Consider the following 23,170-nt stretch of genomic DNA (forward strand, 5'->3'; position numbering starts at 1 on the left):
CTTAAATGTTTGATATAAGAAGGCGTAAACTTCATATACAGAATAAGAGAAAGGAAGAAGAGCACGAGATTGGCCCAAAATAAGGGTGGCGGGGTACTGCAAGAAATAAGTTTACGAACAGGATTTTCAAATGCCAGTTGATCAGTTCATGCGTGAATCACCGCATTATGTTTTTCAGCGTAACCTTAATTTCGTGAATCTTTTATAATCATCTCGAAATACATCAAGTAATTCCTGAAATACGCAACAGAATACTTGTGAAGTTGTACTTTCTATTATTTTGCATTCTTTATATTTTCTTGTGTTTACAATGGAAAAAGTAAGAAGTAAGTTTTTCACTCATTTATATACTCATTTATATATTGTAAATTGAGATTAATGAATTGCTTACTCTGTAGAGTTTTTAAAGTAGAACAGTTTTAGCCAGCTCTCCTTTATGTGTATATATGTTCGAAAATAATAATACTAAACAAATAATAATACTAAATTCATTTCCACAGTTTTATTATATTGGTAATATTTCTAGTACAATTTTTATGAAATCGTTGAAGTTACTATTTTTTTGGGTAGTATATTTACATTGCAGGATCATACAATTAGATTTTTCTTCTTATAACACGATCTGATAAAAGATAATTAGAAAAAGATATTAACATTATGTTTATCTTGATATATTTACCAGTAAACCATTCATACATATGTATGTTTAAACAACATATTGTTGATTTTACTGTTTTATATGTCTTATATTATTATCGTTAAACATGCGTTATTGCAACAAATATTTAAAAATAAACTGCATCCTTTATGCGTGTGACATTCTATATTCCTGCAAGTCATTGTAAATGGAATGAAAAGTACGTCTACAACATCAATTTGACATTGAAAATTGTTGCATCAAATGGTACGGCCTATTATGAATATACGAATATACATTTTGAGTTATCTAATGTATTTATGTATCATATATTTATGAAATTGAATTGCAAATATAAAAATGTATCATAAACTTCATTAAAACATTAAAAACTGATTTCCAGAAATTTATTCGATCTATTATTAGGAGGATTGATTCGCGGATAAGTGCCTGAAGATTTAAAAGAAATTAAACTACTTGAAGCAATGAGACTGCGTATATGGATCGCGCGACTTTTGTGTTACGTCACGCGTTACTGTTGATAAATGCGTGAAAAAACTTATCAGGCTATGCGCACTTAGATTAACATAGATGTGGAGTATTCTTTGCGCAAAGAATATCGAACAGTGAATTCCACAACAACTTCATATCTTTACAAAATTTTTAAATAAAAATCCGGAATGTTATTATTTAACATTTTTCGTAACTTATCTGTGAATTATCGCGAAGATTATAGTAGGACAACAAATCGTGATTTTCCTAACCTACAAGTAAATTACGATACCATAAAATCGATCACTATCTTATGCAATGATAATAAAAAAAGGTGAAGAAAGATACTAGTACAAATAAATAAAATTTTTTTGTAACGTTTACGTAATTAAACGATATTTATATAGAAATTATAAATTTCAAAACAATAAATTTAAATTAAAATTCCACGATAACGTACTATATATTATTCTTATACTTCAGTATAAGATCATAGTGTAATTTTGTTTTTTATTTCTTAGTCATGCTTTTTTTTTAGTCCGGATATTATGCGTTTCATTCACTACAATAGTACTTTTCTTAGAGGTTATACAATATTTATATGCACCAAAGATACATAAACACGTTCAGTTTCTATTAAATTAACATAAAATGTTAATTAAAATCTTTGTGTTCACAGCAATGAGAACGTCAGACTACGTTATCTATCTCACAGTGTATTAATCGAAGATTAAGTTTACGTCGTTGCTTTGATTTGTTTAGCATATTATTAACGTGTGTAAATTGTAAAGCTTGGTTATGAAAACGATGCTAGGATATATATCTTGTTTAACAAATCTGTATATGAATACTATCAGAATTTCTGACATTATCCAAGAGCAAACGTCAACCAACTCACATAGGATATGACTATGACTCACTTTTTGTTGCAAAGTCATTGGCTCTTACGAGATTCACACGTGGCCATTTTATGTGTCATATACATGTATAGCACATACATACACGCTTTCACAGTAAATTGATGTCATGGAAGGTGTGTTGATCGTGACATAACTTTATTGACGTAAATAATTTTTTTATATAAGTTTATCTGAAAAACGAACTAAATAACAAAAAAAAAAAAATATAGAAATGATTGAAAATGTATGTACTCAAGTTACTACATAAGAATTACACCTAACAATGCATTAAGTCGTATTGTAATAATGATCAACATAACATGCCAATAGTTACTATTTATTATTAATGTGTATTACTGATAAAAAGTATCTTGACATTCAATAACGAATAGCTAGTTCGATATTGAATAATTAATTTTAGCTATTACTTTTTACATTATCATGTCCTTGATTTCTACTCGTAGTCTTTACTACGCACCGTCGCAGGTGATATTAGGTACTCTCAGGATTCTTAAATAACAAAACTTAATTAAATAATAAGTTTTTTAATTCAGTCCCTAACATGTTTTCGTAACTATCATTTGAAGGAAATTCGTAAATGTACCATTAAGACTAAGTTAATTAATAACCAATTGTCATTAAAAGCAGATAAAATTACATATTTAATTTATTAATTGTACATATATCGAAGATATCAAATGAAATAAACTTATGATAACATGAATTTTGATTTGCGAGCTAAAAGGAAAAACTTGGAAATTTACTGTAACGAAGAAAAAGTAATATTATAATTATGTAATCGCACAACGATATGATATGTGGCAATTTCATTATGATTTATATTTGTACTTATCCGTTACAGTTACATGTGAAAACAGATAAGAAATTAGGTTTTCGTTATAATTAACCATTTATTTTTTTTTTTTTTTTTACTATTTTCTTATGCATAAAATACAAACTGTTAAAATAAATTTACAGTTTAAGAGAAAACAACAGTAAGAATAGAAGAAAAGATAATACAAAAGAGTAAGAAATTAATTACAGAAAAACAATGCTTTTCGCAACGGTATTTTTCAATGCAAACGTCGTAAAGAAATAAACGAGAAGTTTAATTTATGGTATGATCATAGACATTAATTTCTTTCTATTGTTAGCTCAATAGAAAGGAATAGAAAAATACAAAGAATTTGAGATACTTTGTTGCTTTATGGATCTTAATCTTCTGGTATGGTAAAGGTATGTTTCTGCTTCGAAACCTTGCATCTTTCCGAGGCTGTAAAATAGTGACAGTGTCGATCGTGAGTATCGTGACGATTAGTTCGAGTTAAACAGTTGAAGCGCACAGTGGGCTTTGGACGTTCTTCTTACTTCTGTTCGGGTTACGTTTCCGGGGAAAATTTTGATTTTCTACGCTAAGTTTTATTAAGGAATTTTTCGTCAAAATGATGAGTAAGTTTTGTTAAAGTGCTTATGACGATTATTTTCTTCCACTTTTTGTTATCGGTGCATTTTTAGAGGTGTGTCGAAATATGGCTCGTAGAAAGGAATATATTAGCCATGGATAAGCGATAAGGAAAGTAATTATATTGGGCTGTGTATATCTATTTAAAAAAAAAAAAGCGCTTAAGACAGAAAATGTTATATTTTCAAAGAATTGAAATTTCTTAATCTGACTGTTTTGTGCGAGATCTCAATGCTGTTGTTTATAAATAATCAATAAATCGATTGATTTGTGTAATTGTACATAAAATTGCGACCGCAAATTGCACTTCAAATTGGAGTCCTTGACTTACATTACTTGTACAGCCGGTACAAGTACATTACAGCCCGTGTACTTACATTATATAGAATATTAATAATATTATATAATTCGTATATCTTGAATTCGAAAGCTGATACGTATTATTGAATGAGACAGCTCTTTTTTTTTTCAAATTACTTTTTGACTTTTTACAGATATTTTTTACTTTTATTCAATCCCATGTTCGCACGTTTTCATATTATGTGCTGGATAAAAAATGTTTTACGTTATGGTCAACTTTATTGTCGTTACGTAAGATTTGTGGAAGTTAATTTGAATAATAAACGTATATTTTTAAATACATATGTTCGGCATACATTTTGCATGTTTAGATGTTCCATGACACCTCTGCTAACACATAAGTTTTAATCAACGATGTTATCCTTTTGTTCCAATACACGATCGAATAATAAAATATTATAAAATTAAAAAATGTAATTACAATTTTCTACGTATTTTATTATAGCTTTTCTGTTGTGATTAGGTTGTTACCCAATCATTATCAATATTTATCAGTATCAGAATCTTGCAAGCTTCCGTACAATTTTACTTTCGTTAGATAAAAGTGTTCAGTCAAGAGGACTATGTTGACTGATTACAAAGCTATATAATGAAATATTTGATTTAAAAGAAAGCAAACATTGAAAATATATATCAGCTTTTTAAGCTTCGAACTCGACGATAAAATCTTAAGTAAAAATAAAATTTCACCTTTGTAACTTGAATTCGACTAAATTTTGTTATTTTATCTACACGTGTATTTAATTAATTCCGCTCTTTGAACTCGCGGCAACAAGTATTTCAAGTTCCAGTGACTTTAAAATGACTTTGATACGTCCAGTTTCATAGTATCTCTCATCCCTTCCTTTCAATTTGTCCTTCTTAAATTTTTAATTTTTCGATATTTCAATTTTTCAATTTTTCTTTCTTTTCGTGAAATGAAATTGAATATTCCATTAAATATTCAACTTAAGAACGAATACGCTTAATTGCGCGTGATATTCCAGCAAAAATATATTTCGAATCGTGGAAAGTTCAAATCAATTCTGACGCGTATCAACTCCACGGTACTAATAGCTATTTTTAAATTAATTTGTCAGTAACTCAAGTTCTCTGTATGACGATCTCTTCTGTTTTACAGAAATGTCCACAGAGGAAAGCCTGCGCTTCATCAGGCAATCATTGAAATCGGATGAAATGGATCATCTTGAGGGTATCCATTTCGATAGATTGTACCCTCACGTGTTTGTTACCCTTGGAGCTTCTGTAAGTAGAATTTTTCTTTTTAAATATAGAAATAATAATACGAATGTTAGTTAAAAAAAAATTATGATAAAAAAGACAACTAATAAATTCAAGTAATAATATATAGATTTTAAGTTATTTACACGAAAAAAGACTAACCGAGAAATTTTATGCTAAATTTAGGGCGATCTAGCGAGGAAGAAAATCTACCCAACGCTATGGTGGCTGTTCAGAGACAATCTTTTACCAAAACCCACCACATTCATCGGTTACGCGCGCACAAACCTCACTGTAGATCAATTAAGAGAAAAGTGTCATCCATACATGAAAGTGAAACCAGACGAGCAGGAGAAATACGAGGAGTTTTGGAAACTGAATCACTATGTCACTGGTACGTACGATTCACAGAAAGGATTTGAAGCGCTGAACAATGAACTGAAGAAATACGAACAAAACTATCAAATCACTCACAGACTGTTCTACCTGGCCTTGCCGCCGAGCGTTTTTGAAAGCGTAACCATACATATTAGGAACGTTTGTATGAGTGACAAGTGAGTCGCATATATTTCACGATTACCTTACAATATATGCTAAGATCGACGTCATATAAAATATATATGCATTTCTTTTCTTTTAAAGAGGCTGGACCAGAGTGATTATAGAGAAACCATTTGGTCGTGACACAGTTACGTCACAGTATCTATCGGATCACCTAGCGTCGTTATTTAAAGAAGATCAGATTTACCGTATCGACCATTATCTAGGCAAAGAAATGGTTCAAAATCTGATGACTCTGAGATTTGGTAATCGAGTATTTGGTCCAACCTGGAACAGGGATAACATTGCCTCTGTACAAATTACATTTAAAGAACCGTTTGGTACACAAGGAAGAGGCGGCTATTTCGATGAATTCGGTATCATTAGGGATGTCATGCAGAATCATTTGTTGCAAATCCTATCGTTAGTTGCGATGGAGAAGCCGGTGTCTTGTCATCCAGATGACATTCGAGATGAGAAGGTAAAAGTGCTGAAGTGCATAAAGTCTTTGGAGTTGGAGAATGTTGTGTTAGGTCAATACGTTGGTAATCCTGAATCGACTGATCCTGATGCTCGACTTGGTTATTTGGATGATTCAACCGTACCGGCTGGTTCTAATACTCCCACATTCGCTCTCGCCGTGTTAAGAATTAATAACGAACGATGGGACGGTGTTCCGTTTATCCTCAAGTGTGGGAAAGGTAAAATGATATAAGCGTATCGATTTAAAAAATGATTGGTTTTTCAATATATGATCGGTTTTTTTAATGTGGTGGTATATTTATGATTAGCGTTAAATGAACGAAAAGCAGAAGTTAGAATACAATATCAGGATGTATCTGGTGATATATTCGATGGAAAAGCGAAGAGGAATGAATTGGTAATTAGAGTACAACCAGGTGAAGCGTTGTATATTAAAATGATGACGAAGTCGCCTGGTATCGCGTTCGACATGGAGGAAACCGAGTTAGACCTTACGTATGGTTACAGGTACAAGGTAGGTTCAAGGATTCCCTATTTATTATGTTTGTGTGTATATAGAAACTGTAGAGATATTTCAATTAATACATGTGATTATGTAGGGCCTGAAACTCCCGGACGCGTATGAACGATTAATTTTGGACGTATTTTGCGGCTCGCAAATGCATTTTGTACGTAACGATGAACTTTCGGAAGCGTGGAGAATTTTCACGCCTCTGCTTCATCGAATAGAAAATGAAAAGATCAAACCAGTTCCATATAGGTAAGTTAGTCTTTCTGCCAATCAAAAAAGTATTTTTGTTTGTTATTTTTCTAACTAATAACGTATACTCTTCAAACTTAGTTATGGTTCACGAGGACCTAAAGAAGCCGATGAAATGGCGAAGACAAATAACTTCAACTATTACGGTTCCTACAAATGGGCGAGACACTAAGATTTTTGTAACATTAGTACTGTAAAATATATACATATACTATACAGATCGCAAAAAGCTATACCACAAATCATCATCTGTAATCATTCCACATATCGTACATTAAGGTGTGTACGGTAATTTCCGAAATTTTATACATATATTGTAACTAATTTATGCATTTAATTTATTAAGAAGTTAAATTTATCTATTTTTTGAAGCAGCCTTTAAGTGTAAAATATATTCTATTAGTTAAAGAGTGTGCAGATATTATCATATGTATTTGAAAGAGTTCAAACATATGGTTAATATTTATATCAGAAGTACCTATGAATAAAATGTGATTGTTTCATTTTTAAACATATATCACTCCAGGAAACAATTTATAGTAGATATATAATGTTATATGTATATATTACATATATATTTTTATACAAGAAATTTAGCAATTTGTAGATAACTCTTTAAAACCTTTTCCAACCATTTAAAAATTACAACTTGTATGTAGACCATAATTTTATTTTACTTTTGACGATTTAAACATGACGCCAATCACATGAAATATTCTGTACAGTAAATAAAATAACATAAATTATGTGGTACTTTGCGTTGAAATTGTTTAAATATACATTACAATAAATAAGTAAGAGAAAGTTGAATATTCAGTCTACAATTTATATACTCTACATTTTAAATATTTACCTATCAAATGAAATAATGCTATAAGACGAAAGCACCATAGGAGCGCTTCATACATTTTTGCATCATGAGTTTATATACAAGTGATTTTGCTATTCAGCTCTTTCTCTCTCTCTCGTATAAAGAGATCACCTACACGTAACGCACAGGTCAAACACTCATTACATTTAATAAGGAACAAAACATATTTAATTTACAAAATTAGCAAATTTTTAAGAAAAAATGCAATCTAAATTAAATTAATACATTATACATGTTAACATTTATATGTTTGTAAATACCGTATCATGATGAATAGTATTGCTAGGCAATGACGAGTCACAATGAAATAGAGTACATATAAAAATTATATAAAATACGGGAAGTTCCAGCTGGCATACGATTCGCAGTTTGTTACATTATTGGAAATTAACATTTTAATTTACAGAAACTTATATAATATGAATGCGAACGGTATGAACCATATATTTGAATAAAGTTACCCTACTTCTTCATGATTATTATATATATTCTCTTACAACTATAATAGTAATAATAAAATATTGCTACAAGTAATGCACATTGAATTAAATACACACAAATAAATGTAAAAAAATTACACATTATCTTGTAAACCATCCTTGAAAAGTCACTAGTCTCTTTCTTAAACGTCCATTACATTAGGATTACTCACTGATCAATGTATACAAACCAAATTCAGTTTCCAATGCATCGATATGACAATGTCTTTTTTGAACACTTCACAATAGTATATAATTTATAAAAACGTCAAAATTTGATCCAGGTCTATGATTGACGAAAATACGATTTTAATATTATATATGTATATATATATTATATTACACTTATTAAAAATTTAAATCTCACACCCTTCAGGATCCAATAATTCGTCCCAATTAATACTTCTTTGAAATACTTCTTGTTGTAACCATAATTCATAATGTTGTTTAAATTCATCGCTTAATTCCATATTTACCCCGAGTACTGATGTAACAGAATTATCAACAGGTTCCATATCTTTATCCTTAGGAATATTAGTGTATCGTAGGTTATTGAATCGATCAACGCAAGAACGTAATACGCACTCGTCTACTTGGAAATCCCAAGGTCGTGCTTCTAGATCTAATTAATAAAAAATAAAATAAATTATTTATATTTTGCTTTTAAATATAGACAAATTCTATATTAAAATGATGTTAAACATTATCTAGAATACATTACCATTGCCATAAGCCCAATCATCATTCAAACGATGTCTAACTTTTGCATATATTGCACTGATTGTTTTCATATTAGTTTTCCGCCATTGTCGCCCTAAGTACCTAGTTTGCATTTTTAGTAATTTTAAGACATATAATTGCGTCATTGCATGTCTGATTTTTAATGCACGTTTTAATATGGGTGATGATTTAAAAACGACTAACATCTATAAAGATAGATAAAATTAAAACAGTCATAGTAAATAAACAAGTATAACAATTAAAAATAATACACACCATAATTCTACTATGTTTCCATTTTGTAAGTTTATTAAGAATACGTAATAAATTAATGCACGAAAAAACGTTTTTCCATGAATATGGTAGATTATCCCCAGTTTCAAGATTATCTAGGGACACATCTGGTTGTTCTCCAATAACGCACATAGGAAAATCCAAGATGGGAATACTGTAAAGAAAAGCGCACTTATTAAGTACACTTCCATTAATGATTGACTTGCTTTTGTAAATGGAACTTACACATTTTTAGCCTCTATATAAGTCATAATATTCTGATTAAAAAATTTTAAAACAAGTGGTATGCAATTAGCAAATACTAAATGTTGTGACATGAATTCAAATTGATATATGTGATTTAGTTTAAAATGTTTTAACAGAAGAAGCAATATTGCAGATACTGCTTTAACAATGATTTCTTTATGTCTGCTTACATCAATACCAAGCTTCATCGACTGAAAAACAGTCATGCTGCAAGAAATAAAGGCATTTTATACATTAAAAAATCTTTAAAGTATACATTTTCCACATAGATTTATAAACTTACGGCATTTGTCCTGGCAAGACATCAGCCATAATATTGGTAGTATCTGTCTTAGCTTTAGTGGTGGGTGCAGCAGCCAATAAAATCTTTAATAGTGCAATCATATATTGTGGTACAAATGGTAATATAGCATGATATACAATTTCTGTTGGTGTCTGACGAATTGGAAACCTTGGAGTGCTTATAGGATTTCTAAGCATTTGTTCCTCTTTTTGGATTTGTATTTCAGCTAAAGATGTATACATATGCTAAAAATATAAAGATATGCATTTTATTTCTTCAAATTTATAAGTACAGAATGTATGATAATTTAACTTACTCTTTTAAGTGTATTAACACCTTCAAGTATTGGTTGTGGTAAACCTGCCAAACTTTGTCTGTCCCCTTCCAAGTTGTAACCAACAAATTTTAATCTTGATGCTTCAAGAAATGTGTCAACATCCTTTTGTCTCACCTTTGGTGTCCATGGTAAACCTATGAAAAATATATTACTTTGAATAAATAATGTCATATTTTTAAGGAAATATCTCTTTCATTCTTTCACTTCTTGAAACTGAAATGTATTTATAAAAATATTACTTTTTCCCTTAGTAAGTTGTGGGGTGTCAGGTCTTATTGGAGGCTGATTGTTCTCATTTTGACAGTAAGTTCGTAACTGAGTCAAAACAGTTTGGTTCATAAATACATTAGCTTCTCCTTCACCTTCATTGTTTGTAGTATTGTTCCCCACTTCTGCACCTTCATATTCCATTCCCAAGCCTGGTTCATCTAATGAACTTTGTTTCATTAGAAACTGAAAACATGAATTGTCAAATAATAATTTATGAAAATAGAAATTTTTAATAATATTTTACACAAAAATATAGCATACTCGTCGATAAGATCTATGATTCTTTTTTTGATTTTGTGTTTCAATCAAATCTGCTGCACTGACAGGAGGAGAACTAGCTCTCATGGTCTTTGCAACTTCTAAAGTATCTTCTTGTTGTGTATCAAGACCAACCTCTTCGCGATACTGTTTTTTTAACTCCCTTAGTGTATCAATACCACCCAATGATACCAAGATCAATTTCCACAGCAATAAAAGAACCTTTTTCATTGGAAAATGTGGAGCTGCTCCACTACAGAAGTATGTCACCATGCCAAGAAGTTTAACTATAAGCAACTCTTCGCCATATGGATTTATTAAATCTTCTTTGAAAGATTCAACATTATTCTTATAAATACTATGTTCTAAATTTTTCATTTCTTCCCTCATCACCTCTGTTATAATATATAAAACAGACAAAATTACTCTTAAATCAGTGGAATCATCAAGACTAACAGATATTTTCCTCATTGCAGATGCAGTTCTCCTACTATTCCTAAGAATACAAAAATGTGAGTTATAAAAAATTACTGATACATAAAACTCTCTTATGAGAAAGAAGCAACATACGTAATTTCAATATTAAGAAGTTCAACAAATGCTGGGAAAATTCCAGCCTCATATAATAACATAACATTTGTTCTGGTCCATTCTCGTTGCTCTTCATCAGACTGCACTTCAGCCCAACAACCTTGAGCTAAATACAAGATGCACCTTGCTGCCTTCATTCTTAATTGTTTGTTAGAAACCTCTAACTGATCTAATAATTTGTAAATTACAGATTTCTGTTGCGCCTCTGATAAATTTTGCCACCATGGTCTTAATTTATATAATTCCATTTGCTCTTCAAATGCCTAGGGATAAACACATCCGTGTTGTGTTAGTATTTCCTAGAGTATTATGAGGACGTCTATACTCACTGTGAGGTTAACATGTAATTCAGACTGTTCTGAATAGCTGTACAATTCAGCAATTTCAGTGGCATGCTTATCCGCATCGTCATAAACAAAGTCCAAATCCGTAGATTTAGATGTTTCCTAAACATAAAAATAAAAAAAAGGACATGCAAAAATGTTACTATTTAAATGTTAGCATTCTTTTTACTTCAATAAAATATCAATTATAAGTATTGTATGTACCATTTTATGTATATTAATTTCAACGATTATTATTCAGAAAAGGATATGAGACGTTATTCACGTATCGTTTGATTTGATAAACAGATTGTGATAATCCAGGCATTAAGTAGTATAGGCTTCTGTCAAAAAGGTTAGAGACAACTTGATCCACGCCGATAATTGTTACTTATTTTTGGCAGGATTTTCGCACTTAGTTGACAAAGCATTTACTCACTTCGGTACTCATAATTCGTTGCTGTAGAACTATTCGGGGAAGATCACGCTTCCCATTTCCATTCGCATCCATCGCTACGTCACGCATTTTCTAATAGTGATTAGAGATGCAGTATGTAATGCATCTCAGACTTAATTTATGAATCGATATTTTTTCTCGACTACTCGAATCATCCGCAAATATTTGATCGACAAGTTTTGTTATCGATTTCTTAATAAAAAAAAATCGATGTACTATATTGCGTTCGATAATGTTTAATAGTTTCCGGGTATATTCAAAATTTTATTGATAGGAACTGAAAATTGTTGCAATATTCCTATACTTTGTAAATCTCTGCAATGATCGTTGGCAACATTGAATATAAGATGATTGGTTCATAGGATCTTTTTAGAGATTTTCACAAGAATTTCTATAAATATTGGTATGTCACAGCTTCCATTTTGAAAAGCGAAGCTACTCGAAAAGCACGTTAAACTGCTCTTCACATACTTTCCGAACAAACGCGTCTCCTTGTGCGTCATTTTGGTGACTTTGTATTTTGAATAGATGATATTATAAACGAGTACAGTAAATAATTGTATTTAAAAAATGCAGGGAACAATCATAGAAAATTTAAGCGGTAGAAAGCTTTCGGTACTTGTAATATTACTCGTTATCGCGCAAATAGTTTGTTTTCTAATAGGCGGGCTTATTGGTAAGTTAAGAAACGTCAAACATTTTTGTTACAATTGTTACAATTCTGACTATAGTTAAGTGTTAAGTTTGATTTTAAATCTATTAAGAAGATACCAGATCATATGTAAATAAATAGTTGCATATTTACTTTTTAAATTATTATTAAGGATAATTATAGAATTTATCTACTCTCTGTAACAAAAATTGTATTGAATAAAAGTGATGAATTTATTTACTAATCATTTCAATTAATGAAATTGGTTACTACAAATGATTATTTATATATCTATTAACTTATATATAATATTTTAGCTCCAACTCCAGCTAGTAGCCAGAATGTGCTTGGTACACCTTGCAAGGATATTCGTATAAATGGATCTGAACCAGGAGGAGGAAAATGGTTTTATTCAAGGGGAAAAGGATCATGTACTCCTGTTGATATGAATCGGTTTAGCTTTGACAGTCACCATCAAGCATATCAAGTTGTTTATACATTTCAGGTATGTGTTTGAAATTAAGTTATTTCAAGAAATACAAATCATATTTAAATATTTATTATTTATTTTACAGATGCCTGTACCTCGAAGTAGCATGCAACTTGATTATTCTAGATGGCAACAAAACTTAATAGGTGTTTTGCAAGTGGATATTGTTTACCACAGTCAGATAGAAATTGGTAATCTATCAAAAAATATATATCTATTAGTAGATATCAGTTATGTATATTAACTGTCATTTCTTGTAGCTCCTAGGACTAAGATAACATTGGATGCAAGACTTGCTTATAGGAACAAAGGAGATCCAGATGATGCTTGGAAACCATATGCAGCCTCTGTGGTAGAAAGAATGCTAGATTGTAGTATTGATGATGTAAATATATAAAATAGCAGTTATAATCATATTAATTAAAGTAGATATATATTTATTGATATAGTTATTTTGCATAGGCAATGGAGCAGTACAATTACAACTGCAGTGTGGTACCATTGTTTGAACTTGGATCTCTATTTCATGATTATTATCTTCTAAATATTCGTCTTCCTGCTGATACTGATAGAAATATTAATCAGGGTTTGGGACATATAACTGATTTATGGTTCACAGTAAATATGTAGCATTTCAAATTTAATTTTTACGTATATAAAGTTTTGAAGTATTAAGTTAGCATTTTTATATTTCAGGCTATCAATCAAAATGGTGGATTTACAAAAGTATGGGTCAGTTTAAAAACTATTTACTTTCCAATCGTCCTGTGTGTTCTTACTTGGTACTGGAGACGAGTACATATGCTTTCCAGATCACCAGCTTTGTTGGAGTACTTACTTTTAGCATTGGGCATAGCTTTATCATTTTTAAACAGTAAGTTGTATAGTTTTATTTCTGTTATATAAGAATTGACTATATATTTATGTTTGAATGTAATTCTTTTAGTGCCTCTGGAATATTTAACACTTGCCTATGATATGCCATTTATGCTTTTATTGGGCGATATTAGACAGGGAGTGTTCTATGCAATTCTTTTATCTTTTTGGCTTGTGTTTGCAGGAGAACATCTTATGGTATGTACATCAAATATATGAAAATAATTTGACTTTTTACATACTAATGAATTCTTTCTGTTTATGCATCACCTTCTATCACCTACAGATACAGGTAAGTCTGTCATAATATTTTATATGATTGTATTGTCGTGAAAATTTGATTTTTTATTGTTTTCTAATTAGGAAGGTGAACAAAGAAATTCTTTAAAATGTTACTGGCGTCATCTTTCTGCAGTAGGCATTGGATGTCTATCATTGTTTGTATTTGATATGTGTGAACGTGGGGTGCAATTACGAAATCCATTTTACTCAATTTGGGTTACAGATCTTGGAACTAAATTTGCTGTATCCTTTTGCACTAAATATCTTCTTTCTGTGTTCGAACAGTTTGTATTCCTTGACGTATACAATAAATAGTTGTCTTTTATAATCTTAGCTGGAGTATCTGCTGGCGTGTACTTAATATTCTTGGCTTACATGATATGGAAAGTATTCATGAATATTAGTGCAAAACGAGCTGCATTACCTAGTATGAGTTCGGCACGACGTTTACACTATGAAGGCGTAATATATCGATTTAAATTTTTGATGATTGCTACGCTATTGTGTGCATCTTTAACGGTTGTTGGTTTTATTCTTGGCCAGGTATTTATTTCAATATTGTGTTTGTAAATATTGCGTTAATATTAACAATTTAATGTGTGAAGGAGAAATAAATTAGCGCAGTGAGGAATGATGTCATTATACTCATAATATAGGTTGCGGAAGGGCAGTGGAAATGGGATGAAGAATTACATTTGGAAATGACATCAGCATTTTTCACTGGTGTATACGGGATGTGGAATATTTACATTATAGCATTATTGTGTTTATATGCACCATCACATAAACAGTGGCCTATTGAACCATCTGGTAACTATACTTCCTGTATATGTTTCTATATCTTTTTATTAATTATTTATTGTACCGTATTCTCAATTTGGTGTGAATTTAATTTTCTTTCAGAAAATAGTATTAGCGAAGAAATTGAATTTTCACGTTTATCTACTGATCCTAATGAAACGTTGTCTTTGACAGCATTCGCACGAAAAGCAGCATTAGAATAAGTAGTACACATTTTTTATAAGAAGTAGAACAGTGGTAACCGACCAGTCAACGCAATTTTGTACTTAAACTTAGCATGGAAAATTATAAATATGAATTAAGGACTTCCGATATTTATAGAGAATGCAAGGACTGATAATACTCTGACAAGTAATCTTTTAATGCCAAAATTAATTATTTATTATGAAAAATATTTTTTAAGCTTTACTTTTTCTATGGTACATTTACTTAATATTTTATATACTTAACAACTATTACTTCTAAGCGAAATGAATAGCGAGCCATTTTATCTCTAGATTTTCTTCATGTTCGTCTTCGTACGTTATCAAATTAGAATAATACATAGGTATCGTTATTTTATAAAACATTCCATCTTAAATCTAAATATCTAAATATCTTCTATTGAACAATTCACATTACCTATTTTCGTTAACGATAAATAATCTATTCCGTCGTTTCATAGAACATATCAATATTGGGCATTTATCCATAATTAACATTTGTAAACGTGCATTTTAATGGTAGCTATATGATAGTGAACATGGGTATTTCAATATTATTTATTATTATTATACAAAAAGGATTAATCTACATTTGGCAGTATTAAGTTCCTTTCGATCAATATGTATAATATATATTTCATACATATTTTTACTAACTCCGATGCATTATTGCTATAATTATTAGAGTTTAAGACGTATGCATGCAACAAGGTAGACCTGAACAAAAAAAGGGTGCAATAAATTTGTAACAATTTAGTAGAATGAATTTAGTGCATATTACTTATGTAGAGTACTTATATTTGAAGCAGCAGAACTAGTATTTTCTATATCTTCAATGTATTGAATGAATTGTATTAATGAACAATAATCGAACAAATTTTGTATATTATTAATTATCATATTTTTGAAATAATTTTAAGAACATGGAGTAACTAAAATGTAACGTATTAATATTTTAACAAACTCAAATTTTTGTATATTTTTATTATTGAACTTTGGTATAGTATTTACTTCACACATTTTTCTTTTGTACATTAGACAAAATTTTATATTCGTAATTTTTATACATTTTTTAAATAAATCAATTTGTTAGAATAACTTTATCGAATTACTAAATATTATGATAATACCATATGCGATATATGTATATATGTTATGTATATGTTAATATTCTCGTTGTAGATATGTCTTTTGTTTCAACGTTATTAAACGTCCAAGTAAAAGGCGAATTGTGCCACATTCGACTTGTCGAACCGTCCTCGCAATTTGTTTGTTTACAAGAATAATTGCTGTGTAATTGAACTATTTCCTCATAATTTTATTCGTATACGCGCTCATTTAATTTATTATAATATGTGTGTGAAGGGTTAATTTCAAATGTCAGATTTCTTAAAATTTAATAGATATTGGATTTTATATCGTTGGTTAAAAAAGGTATTTATAGGATATTTATAAATATTTTGTGTATTGTTTATATCTTATTATTATTTATATAAATATCAGAATTCTCATAATGTATTTAAATTCAAATTCCAGATATATGTCATTGATGTATACTATTTCACAGTGTTACCAGGAACTAGTGATTTTTTTTATGTATTTTTAAAATTAAACATTAATCAATTCATATTCAAATTTATCCATAATCATCTTGTACTTATTTTCATATACGATAATTTTATCACGGATGTTTTGCGTATCTTAAAATCGTAAATACTTCATGACGTAAGTAGTTATATATTGTACGTATATTGTAATCGTCTTATTTACGGAATACAACATTAATTTATTATTTCATATATGTTTCGTAACAAAGTAAGTAATTCGCGTAGATAAAGCATCTAATAATAAAATATAAACAAGTATTGGAATATGTATATTCTTTGAAATTTGAGTATTTCTTTTATAAAATATTACCACGTACATATATCTATTGGGTATGGAATTTGAATTTCGTAGTTTTCTAGAAAATGAAATAGCAGGCAATATTAGGTAGTTTATATGGAATTCGGTCTAATTCTAGTAATATTGGTTGACCGAAAGAACCAGCGGTGATTCGTTGGATCATAGCAGGGATTTTGTATTGTGCGCGCGCATTCACTGGCACAACGTGAGACAGAGGTAGCAGCAAGGAAGAGAGCAGTGCAGAAACGGAATCAGATGCAGTGAAGTCTGTGAGTTGACAGTGGGGTGCACGAGAACAGGCGTTCAGTAGTGGTGGAGGCGGAGGAGGTTTAGGGGAAAGAATTGTTTTCTGTGTGCGCGAGAAACGTGTCGACAAGTAACGAGTCTCTGAAAACGGGTCGTCGTTGGTGATGGTGAAATGATTCTCTAGCCCGAGGTTTTTGACTTGGTCCGGACGGACAAAAGAGGAAGACCTTTTGTATATCGCTGCTGTTCAAGAGACCGTACGTTTGTTCATCCGTAGAAAACATCATTAAACGCTGACGTCGCGGAATTCGTCCCGTGTCGTTTTCCTTCGTGGCGAGCGTCCGAACATCCAACGACTGACTTAGCGACCATCACGCGCGCGTGTCTTTGTTTTTTTTTCTCGGTGCTGAATAACTGTACGAGGAAAACAGAGAGAGTGTGTTATATCACAGTGGTGAAAAGACCGATACGTTTCGTGGGTTTCTGCTGTGGTAAATAATCCGTAGCAGTCAGAGGCCCTTCCTAAACGACAATCGAGCTCAGCTGATTCAAGGACTTGCTGCTGAAGGGCTCTGCTGCGTTAATAGACGATAAATATGTCGTCCCCCAGCGCTGGAAAACGACGTATGGACACGGACGTTCTCAAATTGTATCCTTGAAATTCACTTTTATTTCTCCTACTTGCTATTTGTATCTCTGTCTTCTTTTTTCTTCTCCTTCTTTTCATCCCCACTTCTTCCTCTCTTTGTCTCTCTCACCCTTCTCCTCCCTCACCACTCTGCTCGTATCCCTTCCCATTTTCTTGTTCTCGTTCTTTCTTTCTCTTTCGCTCTATCGCACGTGCTTGCAATCGAGTGCAAGAGAGGCCTGCACATGGGTTTGCGAATGCAAGACCTACGCAGTATGCATGTGCATGTTACCGCGGGATCGGTTGTTTATCATGTATGATCGGTTTATAGGTCGACGAGAAATAACGCGGTGCAATGTCAATGGTGTTTCACGAGACGATGAGGGATATTTAATTCCTCGTTTTGTCGATGACGGGACACAGCTGTTTTTAACCAGCTGACTCTACGTCTCTGTGCTACGTGTGTGCGCAGCTTTATCTTATTCGTTTAATAACGCACGGCGAGTGTATGCTACACGGTCGTGGGTTTTAAAGGTTAGATTTCATTTTTTTTCTCCAGTTCTTTGTTTCATCTTAGCCTTTCCATTTTGTCTTGTATCGCAGATTTCACTAACGAAGTTTTTAATGTCGAGACCGTTTGATTCGAATCGACTCGTATTTGAAATATCTTTTATATTTATACATACATTGGCAACCGTAAATATTTCAAGTTGCGCGTCAAATAATGGCATACACATACATATATATATATATATATATATATATATATATATATATATATATATATATACATATATATACATATATATATGTTAGCGTTGGTTTGACATAGAGTGAAGCGCAACTAACGATAATTGAGACGTCATCAACGTGTTTCAACCTGAAGCGAGTAGTTCATGGGAATGACGCGATGTGTCAAATTTTACACCGATAATAATACGTAAAAACGATAAACAATATGAATGAGGAGTAAGAGGAGAAGAAAGGGCAATAAAAATAATATAGTTACAACAATGTCGCGATTTTTTCTTTCCATACAATGATATCTTGGATAAATCGCGTGACAATTAGTGACTAATAGTTTCTTAACCCTCCACGGTAAACATTTGAGTTAGGTGGTGAGAACAAAGGTAATATACACTTTCTCATAGAAACGCAAAGGAACGATGACGTTTCTCATCGCTTCTAATCGTCGTATTTACAGATAAAAAGATCAATTGTTTTAATATCACGCACACCTCCTAACGACTATCCTAACGTTATTTTAATATTATCAATGTCATGGAATTCGTTATTTCCAACTTTCGTTTAATCCTCCATGTAACAAACTAATACTGACACAAAAAATTAAGGTATATAATAATTCATAATTATAAAGACAAAAGAACGAATCACAAATATACCTGTACATGTTTGTATCTGACCTCGATTCGTAAGAAATTGATTTTTGCGTAACGTAACGTCGCGTCTCGCTTATCATTGCTGTGCAGACGTTCATGTACGAATGCTAGTCAGTTTTTCTAGAACGATGATAGTCTCTTTCTTTCTTTCTCTCTCTCTCTCTCTCTCTCTCTCTTTCTTTCTCTATCGAGTTCTTTAGTGCCCCGTAACATCGATCAGTCTTTGTTGAAGCTTACATTAAATTTGCAAGCGTTTCGGTGAGCAAAGTGAATTGGACTTGTTCGTTTCTTCCTCCTTCGATAGAGATCCCCCGTGTGAGTTTTCAAATTTCTCGAAAGCCTTTCTCTCGATTCGTTTACGCGTACTAACGTTAGTAGTAGTCCATTTTTGGAAAGGCATCTGCCTTTGTGTAAACACGTTTCTTATAAATTTCGTTGGCGTTTATATATCTTCGCCGTTTACTTACGTGTTCTTTGTTGTTTTAGGGAAACTCGACAAAATTTGTATATATTTTTGTTTGCGGGGTAAATTTTTCACTTATATTTCTAGTATTTTCATCTTTGCCTATATTTTGATATTAAAAATTTCCTTTTTATATTTTCTTTCAACCTTAAAAAGATGTTTAGGAACAATTCGATCGAAAGTATTTCGATATTTTTATAAAAAATAAAAATAGCAGAAAGTTACACGGTTATTTACTTTAAAAGAAAAGGATTGTTTGTTTGCGTAATAATGAAAACATAAAAAGATTTCAAGCGAAGCTAAAAGAAATCGATGCAGGTCTGCTTCAACGGGAACTTTAAATTCTCGCATTTTAAATTCAACTGAATTTATACGGCGATTCGATCAGATAAATAAAGTTAGATAAATATTTCCATTTTAATAACGGTGAAAGCGGACTGTATGCATTATAGAATCCGTATTAATAGCGACTTCGTGATAAATAAGCCGACAGTCTGACTCGTTATTTTTTTTTTTCACCCGGATTCGATTCAATCAAAATATATTCTCCAAAGGAGACGTTCACATCGAAATAGATTGAAAGCCGAATTGACTGTTATCTCGTGAAACGGAAATGTGGGAGGAACCGGATGCGTATCGCGTACAAATCCCTCACTCTCTATTTTAAGTTCTTTCTCTTCCTCTATACTTAAGCCTCATCTATTTCATAAACACTTGTATTTTCTAAATTTTTCCTTCTCTCGTCCTTAGAGACTTGGGATTTGCCTCGTTAAGTTCCGATATACTTCTTTCTCCGATACGTCTCTTTTGAGAAATTTTTTATTGGCATTACCTGAAATCTGGTAAATTAATTCCTGATCGTGTTCGTTTTTTTTTTCTCTTAATTTGCACAAATTCGAATTGGTTTTTAATAAATTATCTTTCCGTTTGGAAAATCAGTAGTTACTGGTAAAACTTGTTTTTTTTGGAAAAATTCCTAGTAAATTAGTTTTCAGTAAACCAGTGTCAGCACAGCATTTTTCCATACGGTTTCGATCGAATCTTCTTGAATTTTTTTTTTTTTTTTTTTTTGATAAAATGTAAAGTAGTAGTAGAGTACGAGTAGAACAGCTAAAGTCGACTCTCGTGGTGGAATGGAATCTTTGATCGAAATAACTCGAAGGTATTTGCACATACTTTGCTCTTTACTCGAGTTTCTTTTATCGCGTGAATTTCTATGCTTTTGTATTCCGTGTACGCGAAGAGTAGAAGCGTAGGTATTCGTTTTTTAAGATTTTATTAGGGAGCATGAAACGGTTAAAACGCTGGTAAAACGGTTAAAGTCAATTAACGTTTACGACGAAGGAATGTTTCGTTACACGTTAATTTGAAATATATCCGTTTTATCTGCTATTCCAGTTCTATCGGTTATTCGTATTTCGTTCTTATTATTTTTTATAATTTTGACATTGTACAGAAAAGTACGGTCGGTATAGTTCTATTAAGAATTGCATTCGTTAGCATAGGAAGACCATTTGAGATATTAATATTAACGACTAACGTTTAAACGATAAACATAGTGAATAGAATATTAATTAAAAATATATATATGTACATACATCAACACATATAATATTCCTCGTTGCGTAACTTCTTATCGTTTCTGTAGATTTTAAAAAGTTACCAAGTTCCCTATAATAGGCGGTGTATAATGTTGTTGACACAAATCCAGCCGCATTGAAAAACGCTGTTCAATGTATTGTAAAACGTATGTATTAGAACATTCATCGTACGATCACAAAGTGTCACCTTGAACGCCTACATGACACGAATGACAAAGTTTGCTTCTTCTTCTACGATTGCAATTGCATATTTATATGCAATTTCGATTGATCTAACGTTACATTTATCGTTCGATCTATGCATTTTCATTCGAATGTCTTTCGATGAATGGGAAAAGAGGATCGATAAATAAGTGACGATTTTCGATCTTTATTATTCTTCTTTCAATTTAGTAGGAAATATTCATACGAAAGACAAGGTTTCCATTTTGGCAAACGACGTTTCATATATCGTTTCTAACATACATATATAAAAACATCGCGTTTAAAGAGTTATCATGCAATCGTTATTTTTCTAAGATTAAATATCCTCGTATAATCGTTCTAAATAACTAAATATTCTAATCATTTCCCAAATCAATCTTTTTACATAGTATAAATACATATATATATAACTTTATTCCATGGAATTTTATCGAAATATTGAATTTTCCCGCGTTTTTACGCGTTACGACGCGACAAGTATTAAGCTTCGTTCACAAAGTACCGTTCGTCTTCCGCCGTTCCATACACAGACATAGCGACAGACGACACCCAGGCAAATCGAACGATGTAAAGAATTCAACACAATCGTGTAATCGATTTTAATCGGTAGACCGCGGCTTTTCGTTCGTTTGCAGGAAATTTGAAAGTACGAAATCGCACGGAATGCAAGCAGTAGAATATAGAGAGAATATATAAAATATATATATATAAAATATTCGAATCACAGGTTCCATCTTTTAATTATATTCTGAAAAATATGAATTTGCATAAAAATGCGTACCTACCAGTCACCATGATGCAACGTTATCGCGACTTTTCTCATTCCGCGATGAATCTCGAATTCGATGGATGCATCGGACGCGTTGGACGGTTCGCGTTACTCACATGCTCCGATGGACACTGTGGCGGGAACTGTTGGTATCGTATCGCTGAAAGGGGATGAAAGTTCATTAAAGTAAATTTCGTTTGCGGATGTCGTGTCGTTTCGCTGGTAACGATATAGTTGCGGTAAATTGCGTTCACGGAAACTGTATATATTCAGCCAATAATTTCCATTAGTCCGGCTCTCTAACGGTGTGGCCAGGTGAGATACACGCAGATGCGGTCCCGGAAGTGATTCAATTATAGATCGACGATATTCGATGGACCTCTCGCAAGATTCCTTGTACGTCCACCGAAATTGAGCTGATCAATTACACTAGTAATTAACAAGCTCCTCGGTATGTACGGTTAATGGCTCACCCGTAATGGGTTTAGAGGCACGCGAGCAAACGCGAGAAGGTACATCAGGGCTGCTATCTGCGTGATGCAATTTTACCTGGGCACGCGTGTATCGGTGCGTTTCGATGGCTTCACGTAGATTGCATGTGTACGTGTCCTCGAGCTGAGGGCTCGGCGGTGGGGAAAGAAGGGTTGGTTGGTTGGGTGGTAGGGCG

At 31.9% G+C, this 23,170-nt stretch overlaps 4 protein-coding genes across 6 annotated transcripts in view; 3 read left to right on the forward strand and 1 right to left on the reverse strand.

The window, feature by feature from the left end:
- Positions 1–126: 126 nt before the first annotated feature.
- Positions 127–7,070, forward strand: Zw (glucose-6-phosphate 1-dehydrogenase Zw). Of its 2 annotated transcripts, none has more exons than XM_069114553.1 (7): positions 127–326; positions 4,971–5,095; positions 5,258–5,625; positions 5,714–6,312; positions 6,403–6,608; positions 6,694–6,854; positions 6,936–7,070. In XM_069114553.1, exons 1-7 carry the CDS (start codon positions 311–313, stop codon positions 7,024–7,026), a joined length of 1,566 nt encoding a protein of 521 aa, XP_068970654.1. In that variant the 5' UTR covers positions 127–310; the 3' UTR covers positions 7,027–7,070. The 2 variants fall into 2 exon arrangements, with proteins under 2 accessions (XP_068970654.1, XP_068970655.1); XM_069114554.1 differs by lacking the exon at positions 127–326 and adding an exon at positions 3,301–3,477.
- Positions 7,071–7,800: 730 nt separating this feature from the next.
- Positions 7,801–12,238, reverse strand: Strip (striatin interacting protein). The gene is made up of 12 exons (XM_069114543.1): positions 11,966–12,238; positions 11,533–11,649; positions 11,183–11,466; positions 10,616–11,108; positions 10,324–10,537; positions 10,064–10,218; positions 9,748–9,992; positions 9,444–9,671; positions 9,201–9,372; positions 8,926–9,130; positions 8,574–8,826; positions 7,801–8,490 (listed from the first exon to the last, which is right to left on the reverse strand). The coding sequence occupies exons 1-12, from the start codon at positions 12,050–12,052 to the stop codon at positions 8,445–8,447; spliced, it is 2,499 nt and encodes an 832-aa protein (XP_068970644.1). The 5' UTR covers positions 12,053–12,238; the 3' UTR covers positions 7,801–8,444.
- Positions 12,239–12,350: 112 nt separating this feature from the next.
- wls (Wnt ligand secretion mediator) lies at positions 12,351–17,882 on the forward strand. The gene is made up of 12 exons (XM_069114563.1): positions 12,351–12,659; positions 12,953–13,140; positions 13,211–13,316; positions 13,386–13,510; positions 13,588–13,743; positions 13,822–13,999; positions 14,072–14,199; positions 14,288–14,293; positions 14,365–14,526; positions 14,599–14,826; positions 14,940–15,093; positions 15,187–17,882. The coding sequence occupies exons 1-12, from the start codon at positions 12,554–12,556 to the stop codon at positions 15,285–15,287; spliced, it is 1,638 nt and encodes a 545-aa protein (XP_068970664.1). The 5' UTR covers positions 12,351–12,553; the 3' UTR covers positions 15,288–17,882.
- UbcE2H (ubiquitin conjugating enzyme E2H) overlaps positions 17,466–23,170 on the forward strand; it is a 49,679-nt gene continuing 43,974 nt past the window's right edge. For both annotated transcript variants that reach the window (XR_011173332.1, XM_069114557.1), the window contains exon 1: positions 17,466–18,087. Coding sequence is in view for 1 of the 2 variants with exons in the window: in XM_069114557.1 (XP_068970658.1) it covers positions 18,035–18,087 (53 nt within the window). In the remaining variant the exon portion in view is untranslated. The remainder of the gene's footprint in view (positions 18,088–23,170) is intronic.

Source organism: Bombus flavifrons, chromosome 6, assembly GCF_040668555.2.
Source record: "Bombus flavifrons isolate JBK064 chromosome 6, iyBomFlav1_principal, whole genome shotgun sequence".
Classification (NCBI taxonomy): domain Eukaryota; kingdom Metazoa; phylum Arthropoda; class Insecta; order Hymenoptera; family Apidae; genus Bombus; species Bombus flavifrons.

Bases quoted from the DNA above. Each gene is read 5' to 3' on its own strand.
- Zw (XM_069114553.1), top strand. The intron at 5,626-5,713 runs GTGAGTCGCATA...TTTCTTTTAAAG, and splicing joins AACGTTTGTATGAGTGACAA to AGGCTGGACCAGAGTGATTA. The intron at 6,313-6,402 runs GTAAAATGATAT...ATTTATGATTAG, and splicing joins TATCCTCAAGTGTGGGAAAG to CGTTAAATGAACGAAAAGCA.
- Strip (XM_069114543.1), bottom strand. From the start codon at position 12,052: ATGCGTGACGTAGCGATGGATGCGAATGGAAATGGGAAGCGTGATCTT. The intron at 8,827-8,925 runs GTAATGTATTCT...TTTATTAATTAG, and splicing joins TGATTGGGCTTATGGCAATG to ATCTAGAAGCACGACCTTGG. The intron at 8,491-8,573 runs GTGTGAGATTTA...CGTCAATCATAG, and splicing joins GAATTATTGGATCCTGAAGG to ACCTGGATCAAATTTTGACG.
- wls (XM_069114563.1), top strand. From the start codon at position 12,554: ATGCAGGGAACAATCATAGAAAATTTAAGCGGTAGAAAGCTTTCGGTA. The intron at 13,744-13,821 runs GTAAATATGTAG...TTTATATTTCAG, and splicing joins TAACTGATTTATGGTTCACA to GCTATCAATCAAAATGGTGG. The intron at 14,000-14,071 runs GTAAGTTGTATA...TAATTCTTTTAG, and splicing joins AGCTTTATCATTTTTAAACA to TGCCTCTGGAATATTTAACA.